The sequence below is a fragment of the Echeneis naucrates genome, chromosome 15 (genome assembly GCF_900963305.1).
Source record: "Echeneis naucrates chromosome 15, fEcheNa1.1, whole genome shotgun sequence".
NCBI classification, from domain to species: domain Eukaryota; kingdom Metazoa; phylum Chordata; class Actinopteri; order Carangiformes; family Echeneidae; genus Echeneis; species Echeneis naucrates.
Window position 1 is genome coordinate 1,064,073 of NC_042525.1, and position 24,461 is coordinate 1,088,533.

The following is a 24,461-nucleotide window of genomic DNA, read 5'->3' on the forward strand; positions in this document are numbered from 1 at the left end:
TCTCGGTTGTCAGCACATGATGCTGATTGAGAGATCAGATCAGTAAACAAATAAAAGTGCATGTTTTACTGCTTATTATAAAAACATGTTCACTTAATCACCACTGAAAGTATTAGATTTCAAATCTGAGTCAGTTCATACTACTAATGAAAAGTGAAAGTCAAAAATACACTCGTATGTTCTCCGGCGTTCAGTGATTCCTGTCCCTAAACACAGGCCACATTTGATATAAAGTTTACACAAGTTGGAGGTCAAGAGATTGAAGTAATAAATAATTAAATTTAATACTTGAAAAGTCAAGAGCCTTCAGGCCTGCCTGTCAACATAACAGAGCTGTGTCGCTCTTGCAGCAGTGCTGGAATTTATTGATAGACATGTGTGAAGTTTGGAGGTGAGTGGAGTCAGTCAGGCGTAGACTGGTTAAAGCTTGTTCTGTCTGGTTGGGCCATAGTAGCCCATTTACATATATTCTCATTGCACCACACTCGGGGGCTGACCTCTTTGTGGCAATCAACCAAAAGCAAACTTGTAATTTGTTGTGCTGGCTCACGCTGCTCTTGTCCCTCCGCCTGAATGCCGAGCGTTGGCATCTTGGCATGTAAGATGACAACAGGAAAAGGAGAAATGAAAACAGATCCAGAGATGTTACACAATAATTCAGTAACAGTGTGACAACCAGAGTCAAACTGTCATCATCTTAAAGTGGCATATATATTTACATAATTAAATTGGCTTTATCGTTCGGTGGTGCAGGATTTGACCAGTTTGTTGACTCAGGAAAAGGATCCTGCCTTTTGATAATCCTGCAGCAGCTCCAGTCAGGACATTAAATAAACAAACCACAGCGCCACCTGCTGAAGCTTTGGAGCTAAATTCGCCCCAGGATCAGATATCTGGACCTGGGGCGACCCCTGCTGGGGAAAAGACAGGCAAGACTTCACTAGCTGTGTTTTTTAAGGAAACACATTTTAGATGTACACTCATCCTCAGTGTAGAGCTTTTATCTGTGAAATGATGCAAGGCCTTAATCACAAGTTAAACATCTTATCTGAGATCAGTCATGAAGTCATATCAGCTGGATAACAGCTGGATGACAGTAGTTATCAGATTAGTTTTTTTTCTTACTAAATAGTTTTTGAAGTCCCATTCTCACACTGAGATGCAGAGATGAAGATAAATGATAAAATAAAACGACTTTTTCAGCATTCCTGCTGATGTTTTTAGTTTATATTGTTTTGATTCAGTTTATGTATTTGTGTGCAAAGAAAATCATTCAACCATCCGCCTGTCCTTTAACCATCAACCTGAGCACCTTGAATTGTGATGAATTCAATTGTTGGAAGAGGTTCTGTTTAAATGTTTAGTGAGACAGCAGCACTGTTATCATTGAAGTCAACAACAATCCCAATGAATTGTGTGAAAAAGGAACATGTTCAGGTTCGGACTGACACTTACGGCTGGATTTGGTAAAATGCAGGTTTATGGCTCTTTACAGTCTAATCCAAAGCTAGTGACTAGTGTGTTCCCAGTAAAGACTGAATTCAATTTTACTTTATTTTAAACTCTATATTTCTGGGTTAAAGCTCAAAGTCAATGCTAATATTGATATTAAATTGGCAGACAGGTCAGGTCTGATCAATGCCCTTCATTCAGCAATCATTTCAAGTCAAGCAAGTTTGTGGGAATGCATCATATCATTGATCTCAACCTTGGCATGTTCTGGATCCTGAGCCCAATAAGCCTGTAGCTGATTTAAAGTCTTAACCCTCCAGCTTCCATTTAAACATGTGACAGACTACAAGTGAAAGGAACTCTTAGTTTTCAGCTTCAGGAACTTAGTAAAATAAACCAGAACGCCTAAACCATAATAATGATAATATTCTGCACGACTGCATGACCGCCACTAGATGGATCTTTAGTTGTGCTGAAGTCAAAGAGCTGACAGATTCTCCAGAGTCCAAACTGTTGATCAAAGGTCAGAGCTGATCAGCTGGTTTAGGTAATGACCAACAGGGAGCTACATTTCATTATCGTAACCAGGAACAGCAAATCCAGTCAACAGCAGCACTTCCACAAAAAACAGCTAAAAACACTCAGAAGAAAAGTGAAGAGCTCATTCTGGTGAATATATATATATGTATATATATATATATATATATATATATATATATATATATTTGTCACAGATTTTTAGGTTTTCTCTCAGGCTGTTGTTAAATACTGAAAAAACACAAATTGCTGACAGTTTTTACATTTTTCACTGTCACCCATGCAACAACACTTAGTGTTTGTGTGCAGTCTTATTCTGTTTTCTGGTTCAACATGAAGGACAAAGCTGAACAGAACCAGATATCTATCATGTTGAGGTTTGTTTGAGCTGCAGCTCAGCTGATAGGTGAATGAGAAATAAAGAATAACAAACTGTGAATGTTTGAATGCTTCTTCATTCCGGATGTTGGCGCAAACTGACCAGGAAATAATCCCAATTTCTGCACCAGTTTCTTTTTCTACATTGTGTCAATATTTGTGTTTTCATACTCCTGACTGTTCCTCCCATGTTTACTCATCGTGACCTTTCTGCTCTTTCTCTCTCTCTCTCTCATTGTTTGACATTAATTAATTATTACTTAATATTTTGTCTTGATATTTATCTTCATCCTGACTGAAGACCTGTTGGTTCTGAATGTTCATTTTTGGAGTGTTTGTATTAATTCCAGATCAATTGATGGATCATTTTATATATTCACTGATGTGAATTGCCCCTTTAGATAAAAAATATCAAAATTTAAACAGCAGATTAAAATTTTGCACACAAATACATGCACATGTACTCATATGTAACCTCATATACACACATCATGGAGGACAGACAGGCCAGTCTAATGTTCTTATAAGGACTACATTCATGTACGTGAATGTTGTATATGCATAGGTACAAATTTTGTAATACATGTTTCATGCATGTTATAAATGTATGTCTTTAATATATCCAGACGATGTTAATATGTCACTATAATACTTCTTGTCATTCTCATATATGTCACTGTTGATATAGGAACATATTATATTAAATAATGGGATGCAGGTTTAAATTCTCCATCTGAATGTGAAGTAGAGACAGCATGAAATCAGATAAACACCTTGAAACCATCACATCACTGGTTCTCCCCACGTCTGTTTGCACATGTGCCATCTGCTCTGCAGCCACTTCAAGAAATAGCTTGCAGCTGCAACGGCTGGAGGAGAAGTGGGGGAGGCAAAAAGGTAAAGGGAGGGCAGTCAGTTGGGCAGGCGGGGGGAGGAAGAAGGAAGGAGGGGGCGGTGAAAGCAGAGCTGTGATGCAGACAGCGAATCACATGAGCAGGGATCTGTTTACAAACTGAGGGCTGGGGAGGAGAAGTGGAGAGGAGAGAGGAGACCCCCAGTCTGACTGCACACCGCCTGCACCTTCTTCCTGGATTTTGTAGCTCCTTGTTTTCTGTGTTCAGACCAGGAAAGCGTGGGAAGACATGAAGAGCTGAGCTGAGGCTGCCTGCGCCGCTGTGGAGCCCATCCATGTCTTTCCCTTTGTCTCTTCAGAATTTTCCACGGCAGGTTTTCACAGCAAGAGAGGAGGAAACATCACAAGGATTCAGAAAACAGAGAACAGGGAAGAAAGGAAGAGAAGGAAGGGAGGAAGGAAGGGAGGAAGGAAGGGAGGGAGGGAGGGAGAATGTTGTGACAATCCTCCAACCAGGAGACAAAGCAGCAGAACAGAGCTTCACTTCCAGAGAGCTGGATGTCCTCAGACTGGCAGAGACACTGATGTCTTTTTGTCCTTCGGATTTCTTCGTCATGCAGAGACATGAAGGAATATTCTGACTTGATCGCTGAGCTTGAAATAGAAAAGATTTTGAAGACAAATCATTCCTGCTGTCTGAATAATCAGCGCTCAGTTGAGCAACTGTTTACTGGGCTGATGTGTTTTTGAGGAACTGGAAGTCTCTCATCAGGTCTGTTTAGTTCAGACCAGAAGGGTTTAACCCAGAACACAATCCTATCAGGGCCGACCGGCCTGAACTGAACTGCAAATCCCAACTGATGCGTTTTACTTCCAGAAAAGTTTTGGATTCACCATCAAAACTTCTGCACTTCTGATTTGTCAGATGGTGTCAGGTAAGTGACACGGACAAGTACAAACACAATTTATATGAAATTTTAACCCAAACACAAAAATATTATTTCAAGCAGAAACATGTTCTAATACAGATTAGTTGTCTTTAATATTCACACCACCAGTTGTTATTAAGCTAACCAAACTAATGCTAAGCTAAAGGACAAAACTAAATGCAGCCTGCTGATATAAGATATAAAAGATCATTTAAGAGTTAAGGCAAGAGCAGGATCAAAATCTTCAAAAAATATGCTTTCGCTTGTTGACAAATAGCATCAGTGAGCTAGTTTGTTAAATTTCTTTACAAACAACTGATTTAAACATGTCTAATTTTTGTCTCTCAGTTGTTTGACTGGGAAAAGCAGCTAGTTCGTAGCACCTTACACATTAACTTCTAAAAGTCTGGATGAATACTCAGGAGACCAGAAGAGAAGCTCCGATTCCTGTTTATCAGAGACAATCCTGTGCTCCACCATCAATGATTCACCAACGCTGTGCTAAGATTACATTTTCCAGCTTCTTTGGCCAAACAGCCCAAACAACCCGCAACGGGCACTGAGACGACACCCTGCAGCTGCCGACCTCATCCATTAGAGGATGACCTTTAAACCCAGAGGTCACAGCAGCAGGTTAAGTTGCAACTCTTGACTTGAAGAGTGAGTGAAGTGATGCAGTTTGAGGCCGACATGCAAATAAAGCATTGTTCAGAACAAAGAAGTTTTAAATATGAACAAAATAAGAGGTTGGGTCCAGAACTGTTGTTACACAGGAACTCGTCTCGAAGTCTATGAGTTTATGGTCTCAGTCTGAAATACAACATGATGTTCATTTTTCAAATTTATAGGAAAATAGAGCAGAAAGAAGGGGCTGGATTATCACCTAACCCATGACAAACTGTACCACCAATCAGGAAGGAGTTCAGAGCGGGTCAGATCACACAGCAGCTCACAGACCGACAGGTGACGACCACTTCAGCACCCGACTGTCTTCTGGGCGATATGTGGGCCTGTAGCGGTTGGATGCTCCGTGACATTCAGCTGGTTCCGGCTTGGTCCTGAAGACTGGAACTGGAGACAGAAGTCCCCGGAAGAATAAACAACAGTGAGCTAAAAGAGGCTCTGCAGACCAGAGGCCTGCAGCACAGTCTCTCTTTGTGTTCTTCTGTATTTTAACATAAACATTTTGATGAGTGCACACAGTGAGTGGACTGTCTCTGAGGCCCGAAGACAGAAAGCAGTCCGATCATCAAACCTCTCAGAGAGGAATAAAACACGGCTGGTCACCCATGACACTAAGAAATATTCTCATTATTCATGCTGAGATCTGCGTCAGCGGAGTCGACAGTGTGGAAGACGCACACATTCCTACATTCATACATGATCTCTAAATGCCAAATGATGTAAAAGGATCCAACTGGTGTTTTGTTGATTGTTTTTCAGAGTGGCATTAGACACGCGCTGACACAGAGCAACCTTTTGTCATAATTAATGCTTGTTTTTGCTGTTGAATTCATAACTTCTAACAGGGAATGAGAGACGTTTTGTTTTTAAAGGAATCATCTGTGCTGCGAACTCAACGCTCAGTACAGAAGGTTTTCATTTACTTTTCCACTCTGTCATCATCTTCTTCTCAGGCTGTTTTTTGAACTTTGGAAAGGAGAGCCTCGACACCTTCAAGATGACGTCTGAACCTTCCTACCACCTGCCGCTCAACATCTACATCATCATCCTGGGCATTGGCCTCTTCATCCTCATGCTCAGCCTCATCTTCTGCTGCTACCTGGTCAGGTACGAGACAACTGCCCCCGAACCTTCAGGAGCTATTTCCTAATCAATTCCTAATCAAGTCCTCTTCTTTGTTCTCTGTCGTCTATTTTATGACTTTAAATTACGGTGTGAGAGGACTGCTGTTAAGAGCATTTGTGCCAGTTTACACCCTCAAGTTGGAATATACTTTATATCCTCAGCACTTGTCAGAACAAAACCTCAGATTCTTGGATTTAGCCACATACTGACGCATTTGATATCATTTGTCACTAAAATGGGACAGTTGGTCTCAGTCACAGTCCAGCCAACGCCATCATGGGCCACTTTCACGTGTAGAAGCCTACAGATGGCGTCTTATGTGTTCTGGGAAATCTCCTTCAAACCGTTCAGTTTTATGTAATATTGGAATGAAGGCCACTCAGTTGATTGAGGTCATCCGTCAGAACAGAATCCTCTCACTGTGTTACATGGGAATAACATACAGTAGTGCATTGTCTGCTGTTTGACGAATCACAAAGGTTCAAGTTAGCACAGCTTAAGGCTATTAGAGACAGGCTGGATCGGGTCAGTGCAGTGCTGCTGACGTTCTGGAAAAACCAGTTTAACCCTCACTGAGCTGAATTCGAGCTGTGCATCTGGACGGCGGGGGGACAGGAAGGTCAGGGGTCAGGTAAAGGAGACTCAGAGACGACTGGAGCGGCGGTCCGAGTATGGAGCTGTGATTTTTCTAAACCTGATACTGAAAGACTTAAAGAGCAGAGCTGCTTAAATAGAATCATAAATAGAAGGAGGAGAATGTCTTCAGTCATGTCGGTGTGTGTGCCGGAAGAGAAACTGCAGCATGTTGGTGTTAACTGAGCCAACAGAATGAGATCGACAAGAAGTGGACCTGGACTCTGGGTCTGAAACAGAGCTTTAAACCTTCTCTGGTCCATTGGATGTAAAAAAAAAAAGCCAGATTATATTGAAGTCTATGGGAAAATGGGTTGACTCTTGGGTTTTTATGGTGAAAAGAATCCATTGTCCAAACAAAGCTATCACATTTTCTTGGTTTATTTATCAAAAGAATCAAAAGAACAGAAAGATTGTGTCATAATTTAAAAGTATAGTTAATCCAAGCAGAAAATAAGAGCAGACATTATTACAAAAAACTAAGAATAGAGCAAGAAAACAACAAAGCAGTCTTATAGACTTGCTAGCGGCAGACTCACAGGTTGTTACTTGTCGTGTGAATTCCAGACTCTCAGCTGATTCAGACAACATGAGGAGACATGTTCCAGTGGAGACAGATAAGGAGCCAACAGGGACATCATAGATGTCTTTTAATCTCAAGATCGTTTGTTTGTTTTCTTATTTCCTCCCAGACTGAGAAGACGAAGACCAAGAGACCAGTACGGGTACAACGAGGTAACCTATTAATGTGTTATTGTGTTTCAGACTCTGTAATAATTTTCTCGTGTCTGTTAAACTTTACGCATTTTGTGATGAGTCCACTCTGATCAACAGGTTGTTCTGAAAGGAGCCGGCAAGAAACTGAGTCTTCTGGGTGTAAGTTGAATTCAGAGAGAATGAGAAGAGCACCGAGCTGACAGGCTAATGGGGCAGAATGAAGGGTGTAAAAAGTCAGATTGTACTGGAGTCTATGGGAAAATGTCTCTCCTCCTCAGTAAACATTTTCCTGATCAGTTTATGGTTTCAGTCTTCAGAACAATTAAACCAAAATGGCTGACGGACAAATTACAAACCGAAGGCTTCAAATCTGCAGCTCATGAACTGTTGGGTGACGTTGGGCCACAAATAGCTATATAAATAGCTTTATGGGTAACTGTTACATGTGAATGATGTCAGTTAAAGTGACTTCAGCTGATTTCATTTCCTGTAATCTCCCTTTTCAGCAAACATGTGCAGTTTGTTTAGAGGAGTTTCGCACCAAAGATGAGCTCGGAGTTTGTCCGTGTTCTCACGCTTTTCACAAGAAGTAAGTTCCACAGCCTTTACTTTCATGAGGTTTTCCTAATTTTAGTGATTCATGTGCAAACAATTTTCTCAGGCAGCTCTTCTGCAGCAGCCAATGTGTCGACACCTCCAAAGGCAAAAACATTCACATCATTTTGTTAATTCTGGCCTTGACTTTGGGTGTACTTTGGGTGTAGACCTCACAAAGCAGGTCGAAGGCCTCTCTTTAAACTGGCAGCTGAAACAGAGAGGAGTGAGATTCAAGTTTTTCTAGCTGCACTTCAAACGATGAGCAGATTCCTGTTCATATACATCCCTGCATGTGCAAACAGGATCTTTTTCTGCTCTGCAGCGAAGGCGTGACATCCACTGTAGCTTTGCCTTCAGGCTTGTTTGCTCTTCTTTGGCCTGATATGTCTCTGCCTGTATCATGATCAACTTCATTTTGTGACTTTACGTGCTGATACGTCTCTCGTTTTCCGCTCTTTCCCAGGTGTCTTCTGAAGTGGTTAGAAATCCGCAGCGTCTGCCCAATGTGCAACAAGCCCATCTGTCGCCTCCAGCCCGACCCCCCTCAGGCACCCGAACGGCCGCAGAGTCTCCTGGAGGTCTGAGCTGGAAACCTCCGTCCAGCAGCACCTCAGGCTCTCCGTCAGTCCGCAGAGGTGTCCAATAAACACGTCGCAGCTTCCGCAGCATGTTGGCGGACTTAAAGGACAGAGCTTGCAAAATGTATGGAGACGTGGAACCAGAGGGACGAGGTGCTGCAGTTTTCATTATATAGCCGGGTTATCCACAAGTGCCTTAAAGCTGCAGTGTCCGCTGCTTCCGAATCAGACAGACTAAACTCAACATGTCCAGTGTCCTTTCATCCTGACAAGGTCATAGGTCAAACAATCACTGAACTCACCCTGAGCTAAAGAAGATCTGTCACAGATGTAACACATTAGACTGGCCCATCAGGGCTTAGGCCTTCAACTGACAGGCTCTGCTGGTTTATGCTTTTGTTTTTGATATTAAAGAACATTTGCAGGAACTGAAATGCAAAAGTTCGAGATGAGTGTACTGTGATGCTTTTTTCTTTGCCTGTGTTTATCTGTCAGTGATATTGGAAAACTATGATGACTCAGAGTTCTTTGGAGTCGCAGAGGAGGTCACATCACGTCGGGAGGAGCTGCTGAGCTTCACGGCTCATCACCATCTGAGCACGGAGACAGAAGGTTCCCGCCCAGTCCACATTAGATCTCTGCATTTTTTCCTTTACAGCAACAGCAACTCAACTTGATCATCATCAGTGTATGTAATTGTGAGCAGACTGTGGCGAAGGCAGCTCCCTTTCCCTGAAACCTCTGAATCATCTGCTTTAACTGTTTCTAAAATGTGATCTGAGTTTTGTCTGAAGCTCAATGTGTTTCCGATAATAACACAAAATTGCTTCAATATTCTGTGTCTTAATTGAACATTCCCATGAAACGGTGCTGGTGGAAGGAGGACGTGAACCGTTGGATTTAACAGCTGCTCAAACCTTCTTGTTGTCTGGACTCTGAAAGGGCCAATTTGATGTTCTGGGTCATTTTCCTGCCAGAACAACCGCTCTGCCATAAAGTTCCCCCCGTCCATTATATCTATAACGGCTGATAGTTTACTGAGGTAACAAATCAAGGGAGAGGTAGGGACCTTTTTCCCATAGACTTCAATACAATCTGACTCAACCTCTGTTGGTCAATAGATAGAATGAAGGTTTAACACGTGGACACAGTTTTGGATTTGGATTTAGTGAGGAAAATTCAGGTTACATTCAGTGTGTGTGTGTGTGTCTGTGTTTGCACGCACACACACTACAGTCTCTGTGTGTACTCCCACTCATTACATCTTGCGTATTATTTCCATTTTTTAGAGAGCTTTTTAAATTAAGGTTCATTTGCATGTCTCATACTTGGTACAGAGTTGACAACAATGTTAGAATGGGCTCAATGACGCTGATCCTGATTCTAATCTGCCTCAGAAACCACAAAGTACTGAGTCTGCAAATGCATTTTCCGTCCAAGTTCCATTATCATGTTGTTAATGGATCATTTGATCATTTACTGACGTGTTACTGATCTGGAAGTTATTTATCTTTAACAACGTATTGGAAAGTCTGCAAGGAACTTTTCACAAGTATAATTATCACACAGTTAAAGTACTTAAGCTGAATGTTCCAAAGAAAAAATAGAACGCTTGAAATAAGCTCCTGTTCAGATCACACATTTATTTATAATCCCACCTGAAGCGGCGTCACAGGGTCCTTCGTGCAGCTGTGTCAGAACATGTGGCAGGTCCAACACAGTCGGGATGGTGTAGTCCGGTTTCACTGAGCCGTCGGGCACAGCCTCCCCGCTCTTGCTGATCCAGACTGTGGCCCGTACTCTGGCGTTCAGGCCCCCCTGAATGTCTGTGTCCAGAGAGTCTCCAACCATGATGCAGTCCTGGGCCTCCACCCCCAGCATGTCGAAACACAGCCTGAAGATGGAGCGGGACGGTTTCTGCTCTTCCTGCTCTCCCCCGATCACAACGGCATCGAAGAACTCCTCACACCTGACCGCCTCCACCTTCTCTCTCTGGGTCTGGGTCTCCCCGTTGGTCAGCAGCAGCAGCTTGTATCGGCCCTGCAGCTGCTTCAGGAGGCTGCATGTTGGAGGAGACAGGCTGAGGCGCTCCAGGCGACTGTTTTTCCACAGATAGTAGCACTGAGCCGGCAGGGAGCCCCCGGGGCTGCTGCCCACCGTCTCATGGATGCTCTGCTTCCAGTGACCCACCCGGACATCATCGATGGATTTGCCCTCTGAGGGGTCAAAGCTCTCGAGGAAAAGCTTCTCCTTGAACTTTCCACAAATCCTGCTGGTGGTGTCGTCATCGACGCCCAGTGTGGTCTTCAAAAGTTCACGTGTCTGCAAGTAACACAAAAGATACTCTCATTAAATCACATCCTTGATACAGATTTTTCACTGATGAGCTGCTGGACACCAGAATGCTCGGTGGGAATAAAGAACTACATCTACGTCTGTCTGAAAATGGTCGACAACTACAGGAGTGTAACTTGGCCTTTAGTTAGTGTACATACACAGCAAATTCAAGCAAACAAACAAACAAAATAAATGAAATCATCCAGAAAGATACATAATAAACTAATAATAATAATAATAATAACACAAAGTGTTGATTAACATTTTTTATGTGAAGTTTGTGTTTTGTGTTTTGTTGTTTCAGTGGAAACACCTAAACACTAAACGCAGCGTGGTTAAGATTATTCTAAAATGCAGCAACAGGCCAAAATAAACACAAAGAAAATCTCATTTTGGTGTGACACAAGCACACACACACAGATTTCAGAATAAAAATCAGTTTATAAAGATTAGCCAAACAGCGCGTTTTGTCGCTGCCCTCCCGCTTCCCGTACTTCCTGGACCGTGCCGCTCCAAACATGGAGCCCAGAAACAAACACAAAGAACACAACTTCCTCAGCTGTCACCTTTTGGATCGCTTCTTCTCCGGCCAGGCTGGTGTCGATCAGCGTGTTGTCCAAGTCGAACAAAATTGCCTTCACCGGTTTGCCGTCCATCGTCAGCACACGAACAACCGACGCTCTGCCGTACAGGAGCGGAGACACTTCCGGGTACACTGCATGCCGGGAATTGTAGTCCCGCCCCCTCGACTCGCTGGTGTTTACAACTTTAGTCCTCAAGAGAGCGCCAGCAATTAAAAATAAAACGAGTTTTCACCAGCAGAAATATCATTAATCCTCAGCTGTTCCAAAACAGAAGAGTTCGAATTAAAATAGAATAAAAAAAATAAATAAAACCAAAGAAGTTAAAGTGAAGGGGCCTATAACTAACTGATATTTAAAGGAAACATCAAAATACAAATAGGACAGTATTTACAGTATTTACAGTATTATTCAGTATTATTCAGTTTCCAGTGTAATCAATTTTATTCATAATGTTTATTAATTTATTTAAACCTTTCTGGTGTCTTAAAGCTCAAGAGGACTAAAAACAAAACAGAAAAAAGCAGGTAACAATTGCTACGACTTACTATGAGGACTAAAAATCTTTAGTTAAATCATTAAGATTTTACCAAATGGACCTAAATTATAACATTATTTATTTGTCATTATGTTATGAATGAATAAATAAATTATTGGAAACATTTTAAGTAAACATATATGTACACAGGAGTAACTGGCTCAGGATGGTTAAGAATAGGTTAATGAAAAAAAATCAGTTGTTAAATCTAAATATTATTGATTAAATCTATAGCCCAAGTGTACAGAATAAAATTAAATATTAAATCTGTAAAATAAGAATAGTTAAAAATAAATCTGTGCTCCTCAGTGGAGCAGGAAATTAAAAAAATGTTCAATGAAAATGTGAAAATACTTTTTTATTTATGGTAAAGAAAAATAATTTCCAACGGTATATGGGACTGATTTTGTTTTCATTACAATTCATGTTTTTTTTCTTCTTTATTTGCTTCTAGTCTCCAAACCTTAAAAAAATACAAGAATAATTTTTGTTTTATTTTTGCAGTTTTTAATATGAAATTCTGCCCAGTAACTTCGATTGGTTGACTAATTTCACCAGCTAAGTGTACATTTTAAACTCCAGCACCTGATTTATGCAGTCTGAATGAAATTAAAAAACTGACTATATCTGCATTTAGTAAAGAAATAAGATGAATACCGATCTAGTGTAGATTTTATCAACAATAACGTTTATCATTCAGTCCATGGAGGAGATTTTTACAGAATTTCCTTCTGAATTTAAAGTGATGTTGCTCGTTAGTTAATTAAAGTGAAACAGGAAATTGAAGTGGTAAATTGAAATGGACTCTGTCCGTGGTGCTGATATAACCTACACACACAAAAAAGAATTAAACTACACAACTCTTGTAGTAACAGTCACATCCTTCCTGCTCTAACAGAAGTCAGATCATATTTACACAACACATACATTCTGTACATTCTGTACATACAACTACTGACTTTGGAACTCATACTTGATTCATTTTCTTAGTATTGAACTAGTTTTTCCAACTGTGTTTGACATATAATTAATGTTGGATGTGAAACTGATATGATGAACAGAATAAATGTTACATCATAAACAGATGTGTTAAATAGAAATGTTATTACTATTACATCTCATCTAAATTAAATAGTCTAATTTAATGAGCTGAAATTTGTGTAAGTTAAATAGTGTTGAACCAAAGTTTTCGTTTCCCAGTTGGTTGTGTTTATTTTCTGGTAAACACACTGCTGTTGATGCTGACGGAGGCTTTCCCTTTCTGTAACTGCTCAATTAGATTTAGTACAACATTTTGATGTAAACATATTGTTAACAGTTCAACATGTTTTAGAGGTAACTGTTTTGTCAGACGTGAACATCATTTCCAAAATGATCAGCTTATTCATTTGGAACGTTCACATAAATTTTCTGATCAGAAGTATGAGCCTGAGCAGAGCTGAGCTTTGGACAGAAGCTGCTCATATCAATGAATTTATTTTTAGAAAGGCACCCATGAAAACGAGCGTGAAACATTCAGTGTCATCACTTGTCAAATTAAAAAGCCTACGTGACTTTTGTCGATGGATTTTGCCAAATTAAACACATATTCCGTGACACACACTCGTTCAAAATCAAAACATACCACAACTCTTATGCAACCCGTCCTCTAACACGCTCTCTCCTCTGGCGTCAGGCCAGAGGTTCACACGCAACAGTGTGCAGGCCTGTTGCTCTGCTGTACCAAACCCAGGATGAAATCACAGCAATCCCCTTCTTGCTGATTCCAGATCAGGTGTTTCAGTCCTCACCAGAAACCTGACCTAATTATCTTATTTATCTTGGGCAAAAAAAAAAAAAAAAGCTATCAATCAAGCTTCAGTGTGAGAAGCTTCACACGCACCTGCTGTTTGCATGCAAATCACAAATTCTGAGTCTTAAATAAGAATGAGTGAACTCCAAATGATTTTTCTTTTCATCACACTCGTTCCTAGAAAGGGAAAAGGAAACACAGTGTATGTATGAAGAGCAACCTCTCGTGTGTGAGGATGGAAATTCCCCCTTAAAGGAAAAAAAGAAGAGGCCAATGACTCCACTAACATGACACTGTTCCTCTTTAATCTGTGTGGGTGGCCGTGGCAGCAAACACCATTAAAGTGCTTTTATCTGCCTGATAAAAGTGTCAAGTTGAAGCAATAGCTGCTTCAAATGCAACCGTTCACGGTGGATTAGACTTAAAGTTGAATATTTAGCCTTTAATTTAATATTCAGATTTAATATTTGAATTCTAAATTTAGTGCGTTTTTCTCAAATAAACATGTAACTAACAATTAGACACAACTTAGTGTTTTACAATTATTTCAAAATTTATCATCTGAAAGTTGATTTTCTTTCCACCTTGTTTTTGTAAACAAAAACTGGATAATAATGACAATAAACTAATAATATATTTCAGTAAAATAAATCAAACCCCTTTTAGTTTTATAAGAAAAGCTTTTGTAGAGCTCCTGAAAATCAGAAATCAGGTATCAGGTAGAGACGTTTGTTCAACTTCAAGGATCCCAAATCCAGATGAGTGAATCTGTTAGCAAAGAGGCCTCAGCAGACACAAGCTGGCTCTAATGCAATAAATCCTCTGATACTTTGAGAGACTGGATTTTTAATTTCCATTTTTTATTTCTGCAAAAAACTAATAAAAATGTACTAAACGTAGCCAGTAAATGTAAACCTAAATATTGAATAGAAATCTGAGTTTTGAAGTAAATTATGTATCCAAAGACTTGAAATATTTCACATTCATTTATTAAACTGTGAGAAAAGAAAACTTTTCCTTGATATTGGCGTGTTGAGGTGTTCTGTGTGTTTATGGATTCCGGACCAGGACCTGGACGGAGGGACAGAGTTAGACAGGAGCTCTGACGGGCTCACACCAAATTCTTCACCTTTAGTCGTTCCATTGGAAAATATTGAACATTCTTCACATTTGACAGATACGGATCAACAATTCTGATGATGCTTCGCTCACAGAAATAACTGGAGAGCTTTGCCTTGTTTCTGATACCAAGAAAAACTCCACACGCACACGTAGATGTGAGATTTTATCGAGGCCGGGGGAATGTATGAACGACAGTCTAAAGAGAGAAACGCTGCTGTGCCTCATGGCACTCCTCACGGTAACAGGGGGAGTCTGGCAACCTGCACGTACACACAAACAAAAACAGTCTGATCCGGGGCAGCGTGGTGCCTCTGCAGGAGGTTATGCAACGCTTTTCTGTAAAGCTTATATAAATGGTGTGTTTGGGGCCTCTCGCTCATAGAGAACCGTGTCACTGTCAAATCACGACGACGGTGGCAGCTCAGATATGAATATTCATACTTTTCCAAATAAAACCATCAAACAGCTGCTGAAGTTCTGAGTCCAGCTGTGAAGGACATGAGAGATGTTTGAGGAGAAAGAGTCTGAAGATCTGCAGGTGAAATTCTGTCAGCCAAACTTCTTCTGGCTTTAAGAGGAAACTGGAAAGTGCTTGTGACCTGTTTTCTTTATTTCTGTTATTTCGCTGAAGCGCCTTTTCTCCCAGCATTCATCCTCTGGATGTGTGGCTGAAATTTCACCGAGCCCCGCTGTGTTTGTCTGGCAGGTTTCCAGAGCTGATACACCTGAATTCTCCCGACCGGCTGCTGAACCAGCACAGCAGCAGGGAGAGAGGGAAAGTATGTGTGTGGCTGGACCCCCATCCAGACCTGAACGTTAGGTTCACTAATGTAAACTTCCCTTTCATTCTTCAGCCTGGAGAGTTCATTTTTGTGAAGTGATTATTCTAAAAAGTGTGATTTGTTGTTGTTAATTTTTGATAATAATTGATCGTTATTTTAGTTTCTTTCTCGGGTCGCCTCATGTTCAGGCAGCTTCACAGGAAATACCAACCAGTTAGAAAAACACACGTAATTGGGACTTTAAATAATCTATGACTCTTATTTCTGTCAAAAACAACAAGTTGCAACAACCTGAACAATTTCTGGCACAATTATAACGTGGAGAGACAGACATAAATAATCCAAACAAAGATTATGTCTATTAAAAAATGAAATTCTGTGCCAATGAAAATGATTATTTTTTTGGCTGAAAAAGAAGTCAGTTTTGGCTGGATTCATATTTTCTTATTACTGAGGATAGTAAAAAAGTGACTCAGGGCAAATTCATTTGGTGAAGCTCACGAAGAATCAGCAGCAAACAAGAGATTGTGTGAAGATAACTTTCTTCTCAAACTGACTCATCCTGAGGTATGAGCAGCCTGAAGTAAATCAAACTGTGGTTCTACATCACAGCTCTGGATCCCGAAGGCACAATTTTCAGGCTGACTGGACGAGCACGAGACGGGACGTGCTGAGACAGGCGAGTGGACGAGCTGCATCAGAAGCTTCTCCCTGACACACGCAAAGAAAACCACAACACAGGCCCGACCTGCTGTTACTGTGTTGGCAGAGCGACGTCATTTCTTATCAAGACATATTATAAGTCAGAGCTTTAAGACCAGACGTGTTTACATTAATACCAGCAGGAGTAGAGCCACATAAATGAACCCTTCACATCTGATCAAAAGCGAGAAATTCTCCGTGAGACTGAAAGAAAGAAAGAAGGAAAGAGAAAGTTTTTGTAAATTACCGGATTTCTGGATAAAATCCAAACATTTGGAGGATGTTGAAAATTGTGTTTATCAGAAGGAAAATGAATGACAGAGCTTCTTCATTCAGGGTGAGGTCTACAGGTAGACCTCCATGTGGTCTGGGATTCCAATGTTTCTGACGTTAAACGTGACTGTTGAGCTTCTCCGCAGCCTGAATATAACTGTATTTTCACTTTTTAATCATCTGATTGATTTCCTTCAGGACGCTCTCACGATCCCGTTAAAGTGATAACTTGGAGCCCGGTCATCTCCTGTTCAAACCCAAACAGGACCCCCCCCAGATGGTGCGTTCACTTTCCTTTTTGGGTGTTGATGACATGAGAGCTTCAGAGAAACTTCCAGATGGAGAGTCTGGCTTTGATGTGGAGGAGACATGTCGTCGTTGTTTCTGTGCCGGTTCCACACCAGCTGCCAGCCGCGTTGAGAGCACATGCTCGAGGTTTGTCCTTCCCTGCATTTCTTCTTTTAGCAGCGAATGCCATGCCCCGAACCGAGAGGTTCCCATCACTGTGCTGCAGAACAACATCTGAATGATTTCAGGTTTAGATAAACTTCTCACTTTATCGGGATCCTGTGAGGACTCGGTGGGAATAATGGAGACTTGTGAATCACATTCCAGGCTGAACATCCTGAGGAGCTTCTCTCAGGGCCTCAGCAGAGAAGAGACAGAATCTGATGGTGCTGATAAGAGCTGCTGCCTTTAATCTCACCTGGCTGAGAAGAACGAGGCCTCAGACCAGACCCCCAGAGGCTCAGGGGAACCTTTGTTACAGCAGTGGACAACACAGAGTCTGTCTCAGCGCCGTCCTCTTATCAGAGACATGTCCCCTGAGGACGGGTTCCCCTGTGTCTGCCCTGACATGACGTGGGCGGAGCTGCAGAGTTCATCTGCTGTTTCACGGCTGAAGGAGATCCAATGATCAACTGCGGAGGTCTCATAGAGCTGATCTGAAGGTCCTATCTTTATCTGATCAGGAGTTCTGCTCATTCTTTGGAGCAGTAACGATTCTGTCAACACAATAATCTCACAAACATACAGGACGGATCCAGAGACACTCTGATTGGCTGTGACATCACCCACCGATCCAATAGGAGCGTCCGATGTAGAGACGTGCCTCTGACGTCACAGTCAAAGATGGAGGATGAGGATGGAGTCAGAGAGTCAGACTGATCCAGATCTGAACTCACTTCATTCATCTGTTTATTTCCAAACTTTTTGTGGTGATCTGATAGATTAGTCCAATTAGTAAAAAGGAGTACTTCCTGTTCACTGATACTTCAGGAATGAATCTGTAACATGATAAAATGATTGAGATGATTTTTCTGTGACTCAGAGCTGCTGCTGATGTGTTGGGACACGGACGGGGAGACGGTAAGCTGCTGATGACCCAGACTGTAGTTACAGTCCTGGAAAGAAGGCAGTGACTCAAACTGCCTCGCACGGCGAACAGTGTGTTTGGAGTAAAGATAATTGTCGGGTCTTGTTGCCTAATCCTGCTGCAGGATTATCCTTCTCATGGCATGTGTGTGTTATACAGTAAATATGTATGTTGTATCAGGCTGCTCTGTAATCCATTGTTCCACCTGCAGCCTTCGACAGAGAGCACAGCTTAATACTGAGAACCCACAAGCTGATACCTGAAAGTTTAATATCTCTAAGACATTTTATTGTGTGGTGTTTAAAAATCTATTTAGACTTCTTCATGTGTGTCATGTGCTCGGTGCACAAACAGGAGGTGTTTCTGTTAAAATGGCCGCCGAAACAAAAACCAGGATTTTCTGCACCGTTTACTGACGACACAGCGACAGTGCCAAATGTTCGGTCCGTTGACGACTGAGACCAGAAACACATCAGGAAAACAGGAGGGACATTTTCCCATAGACTTCAACACAATCTGACATCTATTCGCAGCCAGTGGAGTCGCCAGATAGGTTGATAAACTCAGTTTAACAAAGTTTTTATTTTTATTTAAATCCAAAACCAGGAAGCTGCCAACGGGCTTCCCAGGACAAAAAGAGACAGACAAAATGGCACCACGGTTGTTTCCAGTACCTGTCCGGCTCATTTTCCAACAAAAACATCAGAGACACAAACCTGAGCCAACTGAGCAAACACAATGGCAGCAGCATTAAAAATAGAAGTGTGCACAGGTAGACCATCAGCTTGTTTTCTTTTTTAGGAAACATGTCAGCTGGTACTGGGGAACACAATGACCATCACCGGGGAGGTTCCAGCTGAGGTGCTCGGCTTTATTCCTCAGGGTGGGACGTAGTTTGCTTTAATGCACCTAAATGCCTGTAAAAACACGCCGTCCACGGTGCTGACATTGTTCTGTGAAGGCAGAGTCACGTCACTCTTTGGTGAACGCCTTTTAAATCTAATTACAATTGAAACAACAAATAAAATATTCAAGTCTACGCTTCATTAATGACCTCTGACCTCTGCACTCTCAAATGTTTTATTGAATCTGGAAGAAAAATATCAGATGTTGGCATCAATTAGCAACCAGTAAACAGAGGAAAACAAAGGTCTGTCTCTAAGTTCAGTGGGAAGTGTTAAATTCAGCACACACATGTCAACGCTGAGAAGAACTGGCAGGACTTACACGACACAATGGGAGGCTGTCAGAGCCACCGTCAGCAGTCCGGTAATTACAGAACTCCGATGTGAGTCGTGCTGTAAAAGGAGCGCCGGCTCGAGTGTCACTGAACAGGCCGTGATCAAAGAGACGGCAGTGAAGTGGAGACTCCCAAAGAAGCGCACAAATCTCAGCGTATCACACACCAGGCCGTCTCCTGCCAGCAGAAATCAAAACCTGGAATAGTAATGAACCAAACTCTTCCAGCTGGCTGTGTAATTCTGATTCTGAAGGCATTAACTCCACTGAGCAATTTATCTGAGATCACATGTCAGCTTCACGTGGAAGAGATGCCACCAACCGTGATTTGACCAACCTGACTTCACTGCTCGGGTACGAATTCACGTTCCTGAAACGATCCTGACTTTCCATAAGTCACAAGAGAGTGGTGGGTTTTTTGGGATTTCCACCTTCAGAGCTGTCACTGAGCAGACAATTAGACCGTCAGCCTGATGCTTCCTGCGGCGTGTGCTGCATTCAAAGACCACTGTAGAAATCAGGTTAAGATAAGTGAACTGACTAATCAGACGTCTATGTGCTTCTTTAATATATAAATCTATCTTTTGACTGTCTTTCTGGAGTCATATTTTAAATCCAGCGCCGTGCTCAAAAGGAAGTTATTATCATCCAGAAGAGGTCGGCTAGTGCAGATCTCCTGAGCTCTGTTGAGTCTTTTTTTAAATAAACATGTGCGTCCCAGATGGACTGTGTTATTTCAACACTGAAATTCATATTCTCCTTTACTTTCACTTTGACATCGACTCTCTGGGAGGACTCGTGTCATTCTTCCGTCGTGCCGTCATGTCCCACTAAGCTGAGGCCTTTCAGCTGGATCTTGATCCTCATGCCTGCTCACTATTTATCTGATGCAACAGTCTCTAATAGCTACTTCTGAGAGATTCTTCATTAGATAGTGCACCGTGCTGTAAGTTCCTCCCCTCCCTCGCTCGATCTTTCCGTGAGAAGACGTTGCAGCAGAGAGTTGTCAGGGCAGAGTCACCACACGTGATGGTTACAATAACTCGTCGACAGCTCATCTTACCGCTGAACACCCTCATCATGTTCCCGTCTGCTGCTCAGCAGACAAGAACAGCAAGCAGAAAGTCCCGCAAACCCACAACAGCTAGCGTGGCCTATTAAAGTAATAATAATGAAAAAAGACTTTTTTACTTTGGGGTTCGGATTTTTCGCAAAAATTCAACCAAAGTGCTGCAGAGAGTCTGTGTGAGAATCACAAAGGTTACAATGCTGCTGCTACAACCTCGTCCGTCCAGTTTGGTTTGTTCCATTTAGCCTCACACACTCACACACACACACACACACACACTCACACACACACACACACACCATTACCTGATGACAACCAGGAATGTAAACTACGAAGAATGTTAAAGCAAAAAAAAAAAGAGACTTTCAGACACAGACACTTTTATGAATGGAAAGATCTCACTCACATATCACCATTCATAAAAGCATCTGAACACGCATCAGTGACTCTGAGCTGCAGAGAGGGACAAACTCACACAGCTGCACAGTTGTGCGTTGAAATGATTTGTTGCTCTGTTGTTGTGTCGTACGGAGCTCAGGTAGCAGCAGCGGAGGGAAACAAACACAGTGAGGAGGCGTCCGTTCCCGTCACTGCTAAAAGTTATCTGAGGCTGCTGTAATAATCCGGACTGACAGGCCGGCCTCTCGCACCAAAGCCGTGACAACACCTCTCCTGCTTTTCTTTTTCCAATCTTGACTCAGAGAAACAAAACAATCCCACACAATCCCGGCAGAGCTTTGTGCACCTTCTTAACGCCTTGGCAACCGCGGCGCCCGGTGTTTACAGTGGGAGTGGGCTGATGGGAAAGTTTGCAAAAGTGCGGTTTGCAGATTTCTGAGGATCTCCATCTGGATCACACCCTGAAGTCTGACTCGGTTTGGACGGACCACGATGCACCGGGCTATCAGGTCCTGTTAACGGCGAGCAGTCGGACGGCCGTCTGTCGGTCCAGACTCCATCGGAGTCTAATTAGAGTCCAGGCCGAGTTATTAGAGCATGTCGACACACCCGAACTGAGGAGGTCAATGTTTGTGTTGTAGGTTCATCTGCACACAATGACCCCAACAACACAAACGTTTTTTATAGATCAGTCAAAGAAATGAACACACGGAGCCTCGAAAAACGGAGAAAAAGTGAACTTTCTGAAACGTAAAAGTTCAAAAGCAGAGACCTGTGATTTTAACACTCTGTTTAGATAAAGCAGCTGCAGCAGATTCTCCAGCTGGCTGTCAGCTGTGAGCTACAAACTACGGTGGCCCTGAAGGCTCAACACACTGCAGCTGTAGAAACACAAGTCAACACACAAAACAGCAAAAATAATTCAGAACAGCAGCAGAAACGTAAAAAGTCAGAACTCGTCGAGCGTCAAGTCGGACCCATCGGACTCGTCACCTTTGTGTGTCCCCTGTGTGTTCTTTGTGCGTTTTTTGTATTCACATCGATTGTGTTCTCTGAAGTTGTGTTGTGTTGACCTCTCGTAGTTTACAGTACTGTTTTATCTAAACATCTTCTGGTTGTAATTTTAGAAAATAAAAATACAGGTGTGGGCGGAATTTAGATGAAAAAGAATTGTGTATTTGTGAGACTTGAGTTTTTTACATCTTTGGCTGATTTGTGTTAAAAAAACTACTTCTGAAGGATTCTGCTGTTCTTTGTGCTACTTACACAACAACTTTATCTCAACAAACTGAACAAGACTGTTCTGTTCTGTTTTTATTTTCCTTAACTTTGTCACATTCATATTTGAGACTTCAGTGTTTTTCTAACTTATACAAAAAATGTAATTGTTGTGTTTGACAGTTCCTCATGTTTTTGTGTCATCTGGAAACATCTGTGTGTCGTGTTGTTTTCTGAATTGTTTAGTTTTTGTGTTTTCTTAAGATGTCCACGCTGAGGTGATGATTCTTTGAGGATCTCTTCTTCACTTCAGATAAAAAAGACGGCCATTGTTGCTGAACCGTCTTTGCTGACCCCACGCCTCACCGCCCCCCCAGTTCCCCCAGAATCCTCTGCTGCCTTTCAGGATGGTTGTCCAAGTGTGTCACCTTCAGCTGCAACATGTTGTGGAGCTGTGACAGTGTTGTGGCAACACGATGAGAATGCCATGCTTGACAGATCTCACAGTCAATTTAGAGTAAGTGTGTGTGTCTGTGTGTGTCTGTGTGTGTCTGTGTGTGACGACGGTTACTCCAACCCAACAGGGGACCGACACACTTTCTGGGTTATTTAGTTGGGAAAGGCTCTTTTGTCATGTCGCTCTCATCTGTCTGACTTTCAGTTCTGATTTAAAGCTAATTGGATTTTGACAGATTGGAAATGAAATTGTTGAAGTGTCACATAAAGAGTTTCCAGGTTTTGCAACCAGAAAGAGGATTAAATAGGAATCATTTCCTCTTCTGTGACTGTAACTGATGTAAAATACCAACGTGGGTCTAAATTTAACCGACAAACACACGTCCAACAAGTTTAAGAGCTGCACCTTGTTCCAGCAGATTTCTTTATATTTGACTTTTCATTTGTGTCGTTAAAGTGTCGTCCAAAATAAACATGTGTGTTTGTGTGACGTGTTTCTGATAATGTGGATAAAATATGAGCAACTTCAGAGAAGCAGCTGATCCGAGTTTTGATTCTGAGGTTTGATGCTTGTGTGCTTTAAATGACTGAGAAGATACGGTGAACACAAAGTGATTACACATACTGAATTAATTTCATTTGAATTCATTGTGTTGTGTGTGTGTGTGTGTGTGTTCAGCTCAGATGATAAGTTGTGTTTTGCTCTCTGTATTCCTCCGCCCTTCCTTCTCTCAATAGAATCAGATCCGCTGGGACTGGATTTTATTTCTGTCAGGGGTTTTTGGTGGTGGGGGGGCAGAGGGATGTGGGTGGAGAGGAAGCAGTTTGTTTCCACTGTAGGTTAAAGAAAGATACCACAGATATTTATTTCTCCTCCTTAAAGCGGCCCAGCCCGCTCAGTCCGCTCTGTAAAATGCTTTTTCTAAAATAATTAAGAATTTGTTGTTATCTACTTCTTTTTTAAATGATAGAATTAAATAAAAGATGCAGGTTTGGCTTATTTGCTGCAGAGTTTATCAGAATCCAAATAAATCAGTAACATAACACAAATCAGGCTGTTCGCGGTGCCAGCGAGGTGAAGAAACAAGATAAATACACAACACAAACACACACGCTTTGACTTTTTGCTTTTTGAAAACATGAAACATGAACCTGCAAAAAAGTGCCAATATTTTTCACATTAACAGAAACCACTGAACAATCTGCAGATTTCCTCATCGTGTCTCATTTCCAATGAAACATTATCAACATTTCTGAATGCTAAATGGAAATGAAATCATAATTTCCTTTTTTTTTCCCACCTACTGTTGATCCCGCCTTCCTGAGCTGGGAATAAATCAGTCAGGAGAATAAACCGTAAACTCACTAATGTTGTATGACTTCATCTATCCGATCAGCAGCAGCCCAAAGGAAACCCGCCCCCCCCGAAACAGCTATGGGACAGCTATAGGACTGAAGGACTCTCAGGTGGTTTCCCCCGAAAGACCCACAACCACGTGACTTCATCGCACAACTGCGCTGAGCCTCAAGTTGACAAAGTTGTGATGGCATCACCTGCTAAATCAGCTGGATGGTTTCTATTTTCCAGCCAACTTTTTTTTCATACAATATGAAAATCTGTTCAGAGCACTTTTCTGAAGAAAGTTGGAGGGAAAGCAGAAAAAGGAAGACAATAAAATAATTTGGGAGCCAAAACCTTCAACGACTTCATTTGTGTTTCTCCATTAAACTTTCAGACCCAAAATATAATTCAGGTTGATCGCCTGCTCACACATTAAACATAAAGTCCAGCCTTACCTCCACGCAGCATGGCGTTCTCCTGGACGTCTGCAGGAGGAACCATCAGGTGATCGAAGCTGCAACAGATCGGATCAGTTGTGGCTGCTCCCTTTCAACGCTCTTCGTTTTCACATGACTGACAAAATAAGTCACAGTTTAATGCTTCAGCGGACTGATCGGGTTTGTTTGGGCTTTTCCAGCCATGAACACACAAACATAAGAACACAGTTTGTAATGTGATACGTTTGTGCTGCTAATGAGTCCAGTTCTGATGTTTGTGTTTTTAAAAGTCAAACAGGAAGTCTCCCTCCACAAT

General features: G+C 41.8%; 2 protein-coding genes and 1 long non-coding RNA gene across 8 annotated transcripts; 2 read left to right on the forward strand and 1 right to left on the reverse strand.

Moving 5' to 3' along the window:
• Positions 1–2,841: 2,841 nt before the first annotated feature.
• On the reverse strand, positions 2,842–11,511 carry nanp (N-acetylneuraminic acid phosphatase). The gene is made up of 3 exons (XM_029520900.1): positions 11,387–11,511; positions 10,142–10,805; positions 2,842–5,220 (listed from the first exon to the last, which is right to left on the reverse strand). Exons 1-3 carry the CDS (start codon positions 11,474–11,476, stop codon positions 5,099–5,101), a joined length of 876 nt encoding a protein of 291 aa, XP_029376760.1. The 5' UTR covers positions 11,477–11,511; the 3' UTR covers positions 2,842–5,098.
• Positions 3,367–8,930, forward strand: LOC115055242 (RING finger protein 122-like). Of its 6 annotated transcripts, none has more exons than XM_029520905.1 (7): positions 3,369–4,782; positions 4,998–5,254; positions 5,787–5,940; positions 7,284–7,326; positions 7,426–7,467; positions 7,815–7,897; positions 8,369–8,930. In XM_029520905.1, exons 3-7 carry the CDS (start codon positions 5,831–5,833, stop codon positions 8,487–8,489), a joined length of 399 nt encoding a protein of 132 aa, XP_029376765.1. In that variant the 5' UTR covers positions 3,369–4,782; positions 4,998–5,254; positions 5,787–5,830; the 3' UTR covers positions 8,490–8,930. The 6 variants fall into 6 exon arrangements, with proteins under 6 accessions (XP_029376762.1, XP_029376765.1, XP_029376766.1 ...); XM_029520906.1 differs by having other exon boundaries at positions 5,064–5,254; XM_029520904.1 differs by having other exon boundaries at positions 3,369–4,155.
• A 3,762-nt stretch (positions 11,512–15,273) lies between the features above and the next one.
• Positions 15,274–17,598, forward strand: LOC115055699 (uncharacterized). The gene is made up of 4 exons (XR_003841712.1): positions 15,274–15,391; positions 15,560–15,632; positions 16,809–17,045; positions 17,226–17,598. It is a non-coding gene; the product is annotated as an uncharacterized LOC115055699 (long non-coding RNA).
• Positions 17,599–24,461: the final 6,863 nt, after the last annotated feature.

Coding starts and splice junctions, on each gene's coding strand:
- LOC115055242 (XM_029520902.1), top strand. Junction 7,468..7,814: donor AGAAACTGAGTCTTCTGGGT/GTAAGTTGAATT, acceptor CTCCCTTTTCAG/CAAACATGTGCAGTTTGTTT. Junction 7,898..8,368: donor TCTCACGCTTTTCACAAGAA/GTAAGTTCCACA, acceptor GCTCTTTCCCAG/GTGTCTTCTGAAGTGGTTAG.
- nanp (XM_029520900.1), bottom strand. CDS start 11,476: ATGGACGGCAAACCGGTGAAGGCAATTTTGTTCGACTTGGACAACACG. Junction 10,806..11,386: donor GAGAAGAAGCGATCCAAAAG/GTGACAGCTGAG, acceptor TGTTACTTGCAG/ACACGTGAACTTTTGAAGAC. Junction 5,221..10,141: donor ACCCTGTGACGCCGCTTCAG/GTGGGATTATAA, acceptor TTCTGTCTCCAG/TTCCAGTCTTCAGGACCAAG.